The 13264-nt window shown below is 36.2% G+C and overlaps 1 protein-coding gene across 10 annotated transcripts in view; it reads right to left on the reverse strand.

Moving 5' to 3' along the window:
- FER (FER tyrosine kinase) overlaps positions 1-13264 on the reverse strand; it is a 293802-nt gene that overhangs the window by 100806 nt on the left and 179732 nt on the right. For all 10 annotated transcript variants that reach the window (XM_059693942.1, XM_059693943.1, XM_059693946.1 and 7 more), the window contains one exon: positions 5434-5490. In XM_059693942.1, the coding sequence (XP_059549925.1) occupies positions 5434-5490 (57 nt within the window). The remainder of the gene's footprint in view (positions 1-5433; positions 5491-13264) is intronic.

Below are 13264 nucleotides of genomic sequence, written 5' to 3' on the forward strand. Positions count from 1 at the left end.
GGGTGTGTGTCGGGGGGAGTGTCCCTCAGCCCAGCCTGCCCCCTCTCACATACTGGGAGCCCTCAGGTGTTGACCCCCATCACCCTCCAATCGCAGGATCGGCCCCTTGCCCAGGCCTGACGCCTCTGGCTGAGGCGTCCGGCCCGGGCAGCGGGGACCTGCAGCTGCAGCAGCCCTACGATCGTGGGCTTCGCTTTAGGCCCAGGCAAGGGACCCCTAGCTCCTGGGACTGCCAGCTTTGACTGTGCCCAGCTCCCATCGCTGGCTCCACCCCTACTTCCTGCTATCACTGGCCAGGGCGGAAAAGGCACCTGATTCTCTGATCATGGCTGGGGGGCAGGGCAAAGGTGGCCCCAGGGCCGCCTTTGCCCTGCCCCCCAGCTCTTAGCTCCCCCCTGGGTTTCCGATCACTGTCAGTGGCAGGGGGCTTCTTCCTGCTTTCCCTTTCGCCTCCCTGCATTGTGCCTACATATAGCTAATTTGCCATCTTGTTGGCAGTTAACTGCCAATCTTAGTTGGCAGTTAATTTGCATATAGCCCTGATTAGCCAATGAAAAGGGTAGCTCGTACGCCAATTACCATTTTTCTCTTTTATTAGTGTTGATAATAAGAATAAGAATAAGAATAATATGCAAGCATCCTGTATAAGAAAACACTAATATGCAAATCAACCGAATGTTGGAATGACTGGCGGAATGACCCTCGGGGGATTGGGCCTAAACCAGCAGGTGGACAGCCCTCAAGGGGTCCCGGACTGCAAGAAGGTGCAGGTTGGGCTGAGGGACACCCCCTGCAGTACATAAATTTCATGCACCAGCCATCTAGTTATATTATAATAAGCTTCAATATTATTCTTGTTGAGCAAGAAGTAGCTGAAGTAGGAGTCTACTCATTATTGAGTTTTCTGAGTTCTAAGGTCCATATAACTCTTAACCAATAGTTCAAGGTATATACTTTTTACATGTTACTAATAAATAATTTAACATTATTAAAAAATAAAATACTTTTGAACATTTTAAGTATTACTTAATATTTTACTTAATTTTAAAATTAGTTTAAACTTTAATACACTTAAATATTAAGATAATAAATTGTTATTGAATCTAATATTTAACTCTTAAATATTTAAAAGCAATGATTGATTATAAATTCAACATAATACACATTTATGATAAGTTAGAAAAAGAAAAATGTGAGCTTTTATATCCTTCCATGTTTGTTATTCTCAAGGTTCCCCCATTATCACATCATTAATATATCATAGATAGAGCTGAGGGAAGATATTAATATGCACAATTACTGCTGGGGCTCTACTTATCTGAATGATTCTGAAGCACTTATAATTGAACTTGTTTAAAACTTAATGTTTTACTCAGACTTTTCTTAACTAAATTACCTTTTTCATTTACTAGGACCGTCACTAATTCTCTCTGCAAGCACTCAGATTCTACCTGTGCAATATTTGTGTCTTCTGCCTTACATCTCAGAAAGGTCACCCTGATTCAAAACCTTAAGTTTATCACCTAAACTGATCTGTCAGTTACTCACTCCTTCAATTCATCCACCACAGAGCTGCCAGATTATTCTTTCCAAGAGACAACTTACTTCCTTAGTCAAAATTCATCCTTGAATTACCATCACCATCTCAGCCTCTGTCTAGCTCCACAATATAGACTAACTGTTACACATGTCCTAAACTCAAGCACCTAGTGATCCCCAAATATGTGCCATGCCTTTTCTACATTTTCATCCTTCATGGAAACCATCCCCCAACTCCAATCAGAAAAAACGCTAACTAATTTTTAAGTTCATTTGACAGGCACAACTTCATCTCTGCTACTGACCTTAAGTCCATGAGGCTAAATATTATGTCTGTTATCTATTTTCATGCCATTCCTCATAATATCTTGGTCCTAGGTTAATCCTCATCTCCTCCTTCTTAGTCTTCATTAGATTCTGTAGACTCCTATTCAACCGTCTATATCAAAATTTTCCCCTTCTATCCCCAACTTTTACTGTGCCTTCCGGAATCCATGGTTCATCATTATAAAAATTTTATCTTCCATGCATTTTTTGGTCATTCTCTTCACCTTCTTGTTCCAATAGAAACTTTGTTCTCACTTGAAAATACGCAAATAGTAGATGATTTTCCTTTTGTCTTCTCAACTTAAGGCATGGCTCCCCCATTCAAGCCTACTCCCTCTGCCCAGATTTGGGATAAAGTATTTACTAGTTCCTTGTTAATATTTTAAAACCATTTTTCCTCCTACATTCCTAAAACAAAATTCAAACAAACAAACAACAAAACAAAAAAAACCACCCGGCTCTGAAGCTTTATACCAACTGAACAACTGTCCCTTACTATGGCTATAAGCTATTGAATTTGAAAAGATTTTGCTTCATTTACAGACAATTTGAGCTCCTGGTCACTATACCCTGTGTTATTCTCGTTTTAATTCTTGGCAATTTCAATAGACACTCAAAAATCTGTACAACAGTTCAAACTCAACTTTGTTTTGTTGTTGTTTTTTTAACATCTCTCTTTCAATGATCTTCTATTTTGAAGTATTTCTAGGATAATACCTTAAACTTTGCCATTGCCAATAATGCAACTCCTCTATAATATCTATGTCATTCATCCTGTTTTCTGGCTGGCTTCTATGTTTCTAACTTACTTACTCTATTACCTAGACCACAAAAATCCTTTCACCCTGTAAGAATCTAAAGATTTTGAAGTTCTATTATTCATTGTCCATCACCCCCTTAATATCCTTTCTTCCTTCCTTATTCAGCTTAAATTCCATGGTCAATAATAATTACAACTGCTTACCACACATTGCCAACATTTTGTTCCTCTTAATCTGTACAACTCCCTTGTCAAATCCACAACCCAAATCTACTAACTCTGCACTTAGGCAGCCAAATGTGACTGAAGAAAGCCCACAACCATGCTGACTGGATTCACTTTAAATTCATGAACACAATTCTTTCAACATTAAAGAATTCTTTTTTAAAAAATTCATGAACACAAACCTCCTTAATGCTGCTCAATAATCATATTACAATTCTGTAGAAAATTCACACTCTCATTCTTCTAAATAATGGCTTTCCCCTTCTACTCTCTTCTTAAGTCCCCTACTCTTCCTCCCTCCATCCTTATTCTTAGCTGATAATCTTGCTTGTTAGTACACTGAGAAAACTGAAGCAATCTACTAGTAAAGAGAACTTTCAGGCTCTCAGCCCCACATTTACCCTACCCACCTACCAATCTTCCTTGCTGTTATAAAAATGAACTATTGTGTTCTTAGTGAAGTCAATTCTCCATTGTAAATTAAATTTACTCTCATCTACTCAATGACATTACTCTACCAATTCTCATCTCTCCCTCCCAAATCATAAATTTGTCACTAGATCATTCCCAGCTGCAAACCAGCATGCCTACAAGGCACTACATGACCGATACCCTCACCAACTCACTGACTTCCTGTCCTATCATATTCCTCCTTGTTTACTCAGTTACAGCCAAATGATCTCCCTTGTTCTTCAAATGAAATTTGCACTGGTTACTCCCTCTGTCTAGAACCCTCTTTCTAAGATGTCCACATGGCTAAATCCCTTCTCTCCAAGTTTTAATTTGAAAGTAACAATTTTAATCAGGCTTACCCGAATTTCCTTATTAAAAATGGCAACTTCTACTTATAGCACTCCTAAACTCCCAGTATTTTCCACAGGACTCAGCACCCTTTAACATTATAAAATTTACTATTTATTATTTTTATTGTTTATCAGCCTTCCCCTGCTAGACAGAATAAAAGCTCCAAAAGGGCATTGTTCACTGAGGATTGAGTAAATATTTACTGACACCAACTATACATCAAGAACTGTCTAGTAAGAGTATAGTACTCAAAAAATTAGAATTCTTGTCTCAACCTTATTTTACCTCTAATATACAATACATTAAAAGTATTTATTCAGAATTGGCAGTGAAAATATTAAATGACAAATCATGTTCTATTTAAAATATTAGCTGAAATGAAGCTATACCATTATCATTAAAGTTGCAGTCTTTTATTAAAATGATTAAATATTTTTGAAATTGACATCATGCTACTGCCTTGTCACTGGGAAAAATAACTATTCTTTGAAATACCCTTACAAATAAAATAGAGGCTAAAATTCCTCCTGATACACTATTATTTCACATATTCAACTAAATATAAAAATAATTGAAATATTTTTGTTTTTTCCCAAGTACTAAAAATAATCTGTCCTCTTCAACACATGATATTTCAGTAAGTGATTTAATTGGATGATTTATTATTTAATTATATTTTCATGGAAATTTATTTAATTTCTTTGTAATAATTTTTAGCCAAATCAGTACTACTGAGTTAATGACCTAAAGTAACAGAAAGAAGAAATATTTCCTTAAGAATGACAAGCATATAACAGAGGAAACAAACACATCACCTAATGCTTTTAGCTTGAAATGCTTTAGAAATTACTTCCTAAATAATTATTTGCAGCCAATAAAAACTGCTAGCCAGGAGTACTTTCATGCTTCCATTTTGAAAAGATATTTTAAAATACTAATAAAAATCCTGTGAAGTAGATCACTTCAACAGGGATGTACTTTCTTAAAATATGTAACAGTTAAAAAAAATAGGAAACATTTTGTCAATTCATCATGTTTACATTTAAAACAAAAAAGTAATGAATAATCATTTTTCACTTAATATGCTGAACTTTAAGTCTAATACTGATAACTCAGAAATGTATCAGTGATAGTTTTCACAAAATATCTTGATTTTACTTTATTTTTTCACTTTGTATTATGAAACTAAATTCAAAATAGTTAATGGAAACATCACTAATTAAGCCATTGACAAAGAAGTTTACATTTACCATTGGAACTCAATTATAAATAAACAATAAATTGGCAAGTAGTCCATTTGATTATCAAAAGTTTGCCATTATTGTTAGATATAATACTTTCAAATGGCCTATGAATTGAAAGAAACTTCCAACTAGACTTCTAACCATTAATAGAGCTAGCTACAAAATGAATATTTATACTGAAATATGTATCTTGTTCATACAATATTTAGGTAAAATAACATGTCCAATGTTGTTATATACTGTGATTCTATACAGAGTTTTGAAATCCCAAAGAGCAGTACTAGTATTTTTCATTTTCTGGTTACACATGATAGTTTTTAAAAGTCAAAAATCATCTTTAAACCTCTCAAAGGTTTTCACACATCTATTTCAGTGACCATCCAGATGGTCTGTGATACTGTGCTCTTCCAGGTTAATGTGGAAGGTGCCTTGTTGTGTGCCGGAACATAAGAAGGGCTGGAGGAAAATAAAGACTCTACAGAGTTTGCAATCACTATAAAGACTGTCAGGTATTTACTTCACTTGATTACATACCTTGCCCAGTAATTCACCCAATGTGACATCTTCATGATTGAGAATCCATTTCTTATCCTATGGCAAAGAAAAAAAACAGTTTTTTAGCCCAAGTAAGAGTACATTTCCTATAAGATGCACTGAGGCATTGGAAAACAGACCGAAGGGGATACTTCTTTCAAACCATTAAATCAACAGCACACTAAGAAGTTGTAACATCAGGAGGCTATAAAACAGATCTAAGATATGTTACTACACAATAGGATTTTAAAATCTACATTATAGCAAACTTCTATCAGAAATCTTCACTGTCCAAATGACGGTGCCCCTGTAACTAGAACATAGCATGCACTTTTCTCTCCCCATAAAGCTTAGACTATGTTATTATTTGTCATTTCAAAAGAGCTGTGTCGTAAGTACATGAGAGAATTTCATTTTATAATGCAAAATTTCCAATTCCCTCTTGATCATAGAGAATTCTTTTTGTACCCAAACCACATTACTAAGAGCTAATTTTTCCACATATGAACTGGCATGAGTTATAGCTGTTAATGACACTGCATGTAGTCCCATATCTTGCCTAAGTAATTTCCTATAGTGTAATAAACGAAACTAGGGTATATAAGACCAGTGATGCAACCCATTATCCAATCTCAAGAACTAATTACTGCTTAGGGAACAGTTTATCATCTAAAAAATCTCATATATTAAACCATATAATGCCATCATGTTACAAAGGCATAGAGATTTTAAAAAAAAAGGAAAAGCAAATGAAGCGAGGGAAAGGAAGGGGGAGGGAGGAAGAAAGGGAGAGACGGAAAAATTGGGTTATGCAGGGAAAGAGTCAGAGAAGGAAAAAAATCCCAAGTGATATATTTTATTCAGGATTTGTTTTTAATTAATGTTAAAATGTAGTATTCCCCCATTTCACATGTTGAAATGTAATTATGATCTATAGAATGAGTTGTAATAAGTAAATAAATATCTTGACGTAAAAAGCCACCCTAACTGTGGGTTGAAATGTCCTGGACAGCCATTTGAAGTACTTTACCCTCAGAAACACCATATGACAAACATTCAAACATCACCCTCCGTTAGATCAACTGACTTCAAAAAACAACAATTTATATGTACAGTCTTTCAATCTAAATACAAAATTAAAGCTATAAAGGACCTGAAAGAAAACAGAAGAATATCTTCACAACTATGTGAGTAGGCGACGACTTTGATAGACACAAAAAGCAATAACTATAAAATAAACAAATAATTGGAATTCATAAAAATTAGAGACACTAGTTCTTCAAAGGCATCGCTTTTTAAAAAATGAAAAGATGAACTATAATCTGAGAGAACAGTGATTTGTATGTACAACATATAGAGAACTTATAAGATAACAACAACCCAACTTTAAGAAATTGGGGTTAGGGGCGTTTTAAGAGAGCAACCAAAGGACTTGTATGCATGCATATAAGCATAACCCATGGACACAGATAGCAGGGGGTGAGTGTATGTGCTAGGGGGTGGGAACGGCTGGGAATAGGTCAATGGGAGGAAAAGGAGACTTACGTAATACTTTCAACAATGAAGAATTTTTTTAAAAAAGGAGAAAAAATTGGGTAAAAAATTTTAAGAAAATAGATAATCAGCATATCAAAATATTTTTAACATCATCATTAGTCTTCAGTGACATACAAATACAAATAACAATTAGATGCTATTCCATACATACTAGAATATTAAAATTAAAAAGATTAACAATGCCACAAGATTGCAAGAATACAGAAAAAGCGGAGTCCTTATACAGTTAGTGAGTATGTAAAATGGTACAAGCCATTCTGAAAGACAATTTATATCTACTTTATGATTCAGAAATTATACTCCTAGATATAAAACCAAGAGAAATGAAAATATGTATCCACAAAGGGACATCAAAAATGTTTGTGGCAGCTCTATTTATAATAGCCAAAAACTAGAAAAAAATTCCAATGTCCAGCAAAACCAGAACTGACAAACAAATTTTTGTGTATTCAGACAATTAATTACTATTAAGTAATAAACTAGGGATACATACAACAGCAGAGCTTTTGCACAACCCTTTTCCATGGTCACAGAAGTACTTAAGTGAGAGCTGGGATAAGAACCTCAATCTTTGTCTCCTGTGACAGTGCTTAGCTTTTACTGTGCTGGAGAGACCAAAGAACATGGCATTTAAAATAAAACTGAGTAAATAATTTTCTGAGTCTAAATTATATACATATGTAAGTCATCTCAGGTAACTAAAAAGAAGGATCAAATAATAGAAAAAACATCTATAATCTGAATAAATACCATATAATTTTTAAAAATTCTTTAAGGTTTCCAGAGTCCTTCAACTGAAATTGGAGCATACTCAAGGACATGCATTTTTTCTTAGATATTAACACATTGCGTACCGCATGGAAATCTCTAAGACATACGCCAGGGACCGCACGTTTTTGGGCAAACTGCACGTTATTTAAATCATCATAATGCACTTTAGGTGTTGTTTTTCAATAATTATAACATTTTTATTTACAAAAACAATTAAACAATTAAAGTTCCTAGTACTTTTTTAACGTATGGTACTGTGTAAAACATTTTCCTCTATGAAGAGGGACCAAACAAAATTTACATAAGTATCTAGATTCGCTCCTTTTTCCATGGGCATGAAAAAACGAGAACACTCATGAGCGGTCCTTAACAGATGGCGCGCGAAACACAAGAAAACTCCTGAGCAGTACGAAATGTGTTAATCTATGATATTACTCTATGATACATTGAGTGCTATGAAAGCCAATTCATATCAAATTGTAGAACTATCCTAAAGTTGAAGAATTTCATATATGTAAAGTCTCATTTGGTCTATGACTAGTATCCTATATAATAAAAGAAAAACATGTAAATTGACCGTCCCTCTGCTACGCTCACCAGACAATCAGGCATGGTAATGCAAATTAACCTGACAAATATGGTGGGTTAATTTGCATAAACAGGCACCGGGCGGAGAGCAAAGCAGGAAAGCTGGCAGCTTGGGGGGGACGTGGCTCCCTCGGTTGCTCCCCCAAGCTGCTGGGAGGAGAGCAGAGCAGGAGAGCTGGCAGAGAGTGGAGTGGCTTGGGGAACTTGGCTCTCCAAGCCACCATACGGAGAGCAGACAGCGAGAGCTGGCAGCTTGGAGGACTTGGTAGAGTGGGAGGCCGTGGGACGGAGACAGAGCAGGAAGGGAAAACCAAGAGTGTGGGGAGCACCAGAAATTCTGGGAACAGTAGTTCTGGTGGCAGCCCCAGGACCTGAAGCAGAAGCCCAGAGCGCGGGGAGCACCAGGAATGCTGGGAATCGTAGTTCTGGTGGCAGACGGATCTTCTAGACCAATGGTTCTCAACCTTCTGGCCCTTTAAATACAGTTCCTCATGTTGTGACCCAACCATAAAATTATTTTCGTTGCTACTTCATAACTGTAATGTTGCTACTGTTATGAATCGTAATGTAAATATCTGATATGCAGGATGGTCTTAGGCAACCCCTGTGAAAGGGTCATTTGACTGCCAAAGGGGTCGCGACCCACAGGTGAGAACGGCTGTTCTAGAACTAGATCAAAGTGAGCCTGGAGCAAGTTACTGTTGTGGTGGGGAATGGAGGGAAAGCAAAGGTGAGAGACCTAAGTAAAATCAGAGTGTCTAGGAAAAATTAAAGGGAAGATATCCTAAAACTTCCAGGAAACCTCCACCAATGAAGCAAAAAAAAAAAAATGCCTCTATTATTCTGTGAGCAACAAACCAAACTGGGTTGGGGTCTCAGACAATTCGCTCCCTATAACCTCAATAAATTGTTTTGTATATCCCAGATACTCTAAAAGGGCTGACACTGGAGACAGAAGGTTAATTAGGATAGGAGAGCCATAATAAAAGTGGTTTGTGGGACAATGACACCTTGGCTATCTTTCACAGTAACTGTGAGGAAAGGGTTAGCAGAACATGTCCGTGTCACCCCATTTCTACTCATCCTCAGAGTCATGATGATGAGCCTTAGTCAAATAGAAAATTAAGCTACTGGAATGTCCAAAAGTTACCGAGTAACGCTAGTCTATGTGCCCGATGTGAGAAGTGCAGATGAACATGTCAGCATGTTTAAAGTAAACATGAAGAATGAGGCTGTGCACCTGGTACCTGGTTTGGGGTCTTTACCATGGCTGGTCATGTGAAAGGTTATGTGATCAGCAACCTGTGAGAACTCTGGACTCCAAGATGCAAGTATGATTTCCTGAGCAATGACATACCACACATGTCTGCAGAGTGTAGGTGGAAAGACATGCCCACACAATTCCTGCATAAATAGGGCAAGGAAGCCTGTGCTTGACCTCTCCTTGGCTGCTCCTGCTGTTCTGGCAGGTATCCTACATTAGAATAATTCTTAGCCTTGAGTATAAATTTATATTAAGTTATGTGATTCTTCCCAGTGAATCAGTGAACTAGTGGGTGATTGTGGGGCCAACACTCCAAGGGCCTTGAGGTTCTGAGAGAGAGGTTACTCAGACAGCAAGTGGCAGAACCAGTGTCTGAACCCACATCTTCCTGACTCTGAAGACTGTGTCCTTTCTAATTACAGTGCCTCCCAAAATAGAATAATTTAAAGTGATGCATATGACTCTTTCAAGTTCAGAGACTGACTGTCATGCAACTGACAGTTTTAATTAACTGGAAGAAAATGGGTTGTAACACTCTATTTTAAATTTCCAGTTCTAATCCTAAAGATTTCTCACTCCTTACAGTTTATACTTTGTTTTAAATAGTTTATATTTTTTATGCTTTGTTTTCAGCAAATGGTTGCTATGTTAATCAATTATAGATTGTGCTTCATTCACAGGATTTACTAGATTATAATCTAAAGCTTTCGAACAATCCTTTTTGGTGAAAAAATAATCATAAAACTTTCAAGTTGTCATCAAGTAAAATGGTTTATATACCTGCCCGAATATAAATTTTATATATATATATATATATATATATATATATATATATATATATATATATATATATTCTATAGTCTAAAATATGACTCATACTTCCATCTCAAGACCATTTATTTTCACTAGATAATACATGACAAAGTTACCCTTTTCCCATAGTAACTCTACCAATTTTTTTTTTTTAATTTAAAGAAATCATCAAAACACAAGGAATCAACATTTAGGCATTATTAGAGTATTCTCCACTTTCATGAAAACATTATGTTCTTGTAAAAACATGTTTAGCTCTAGCCGGTTTGGCTCAGTGGACAGAGTTTGGACTGTGGACTGAAGGGTCCCAGGTTCGATTCCAGCCAAGGGCACATGCCTGGGTTGCAGGCTCAAATCCCATTGGGGGCGTGCAGGAGGCAGCTGATCAATGATTGTCTCTCATCATTGATGTTTCTATCTCTTTATCCCTCTCCCTTCTTCTCTAAAATAATAATAATATATTTTTAAAAAATAAAAAAAAACATGTTTAGCCATGAATAGGTATAATAGTGGACCTGAGCTATAAAAATAATGGGAAATAAAGCTTAAATACAGCTTTAAAATATTAAAACTTAGAATTACTTGGGCGTCACAAAGGTAGCAATTTTAAATGAAGTGAACAAAATAGCAAAGCAACAGCTTCCCCTTTGTTCACCTGCAGAAGACAACTAGCCCCAGTCTGCCGGGCTGCAGGGATAATCACGCTTCCTGGTGGATTGCCAGGGGGTGCAGATGGCTGTTATTAACTACGCCAATCAGTCCCTGCCAAAGCACTCTGGGATGGCTGCACATCTCCCTCAAGTTATTCTCCAAAGGGCTTTACATGGGTACAGGGATGTATTTCAAGTTGAATCTCAAGCAGGTAAGTCAGTGATTAGGAGTATGATGTAAATAAGCACTGCACTTTGATTTTATTCAGTTCTCCAGGGAAAAAGCCCCATCTACAAGAATACTTCAAATATGGCTGCAAAACTATTCTGTTCTCATAGGTCTTCCCAATGTTCAAAATTCAAATAAAAAGAGTTCTCTAAAGATGAGATTTTTAAAATATATATATATTTTTATTGATTTCAGAGAGGAAGGGAGAGGGAGAGAAAGATAGAAACAACAATGAGAGAAAATCATTGATTGGCTGCCTCCTGCATGCCCCTTACTGGGGACTGAGCCTGCATGTGCCCTTGACCGGAATTGAACCTGGGTCCTTCAGCCTGCAGGCCAATGCTCTATCCACTGAGCAAAACCGGCTAGGGCTAAAAATGAGATATTTTAATGCATCATTTTCACTTTAGAATTTTTTTCTTTATTACTTTTGCCTTAAACAAATACAGGATAACTCACTAATACAAGTTATTTGGATACAAGAGCCAATGCCATGTAGGTCCAACTTGAGAATTTAGCTTCCAGAAATAGTGGAAATATAAGCTTTATCCACATCAAGGTCAAATGTATGGGAGTGGTTATCCAGTGTAATAGCAGCAAAAAAAAAAAAAAAAAAAAAAGGCAAAAATTTAAATGCAGACTTCTAAACATTTCTCACCACAAAGATTTAACACCTAAAACAGATGAGTTTCTGAACATATTGACAATATGACATTTCAGAGCCTTTATTTTGAAGCCACAAGCCCAACATATAATCCTAAGTAGGAATAATTAACAAAATGCCACAATACAGAACATAAAATGATTGTCAGGGACTATAATTTTTCTACTATTCAGACTGAGAAATAATTGCTATCTCTACATTTCTTTTATCAACAAGTTCACAGTCAGTCTGCTTCATTACCTGGCTTAGCCTGCTTAGCACATTTGTTCCATTCAAATCTCAGGCGTGCCATATTTTTAGAGTCCAAGGATTATTCAGAATTTGATCAGCTTTGTCATTAAAATTATTAGAGTAAAAAATCTTTGTTGCTAAGTATGCAAAGTAGTCTGCCTGTCTGGCATTCATTTGAGACGTTTTTTAGTAATTGAATACTTATTTTAACACTCTATAAATTAATTTTAAATAATCACGAAGTTCTTTTCTCCCAAAATGGGTCTTCTGCAGTGGTACTGCAGACAATTCCAATTATCACCTTAGAAAATATTTCATTACATTTGCAAGTTAAAAAAAAAAAGTTTTATATGTGTATGGTATACTTTTATCCTGTCTTTGTAGAGAATTTTAATTTGTATTTTAAATTTAATGTCTACTCAATTTCCCTACTTAGATAATGACATTCTGTTTCTATTAGTATACTATTAATTGAAATAAAGGCTGCATAACTCTCTGTACATATATTAAAATTTTTCAACTCATTTTCCTTCATCTTAACGTTAGAATGTCATTTTTTAAAAAAATAAAACTGTCAGAGCCAACAGTTACACACTCAAAGTCAGACGTGCAGCTGATATAAGTGAAAAAATGCTGATACAGACTCTTCTAGGTTCTGGGAACTGAGAGACTAAAAATAATCAGCTAGGAAAATACTTAGGGTCAATTTGTTCTACCAAATTCTTACCCAAAAAATTTTTATTATTTATCCATAAATTCCATGTCTTAGATTTACCCCTTTCCTGATGGGATTCAGTTTAACATACAGAATGTAAAAGGCAAAGGGGTTCATTAAAATGAGAGCAAAGTCTAGACTCTGCTTTTAGGAGTTTATTGACCAATAAGAACAGGAGAAAGAAAGGAAGAACAGAAAGCACCTTTATCCCTAAAGAGCAAAAAAAGATGAGACTTGTAGATTTTTCCTTTTAGTCTTAGCATCTACCCTTGCTCCTCCCTACCCCCACACACTTTGGCCATTAAGAACCTGGGGTCTCTATTGAGCGGGTCTGGCTCCCTTACCCATG

Source organism: Myotis daubentonii, chromosome 4 (assembly GCF_963259705.1).
Source record: "Myotis daubentonii chromosome 4, mMyoDau2.1, whole genome shotgun sequence".
Lineage (NCBI taxonomy): Eukaryota > Metazoa > Chordata > Mammalia > Chiroptera > Vespertilionidae > Myotis > Myotis daubentonii.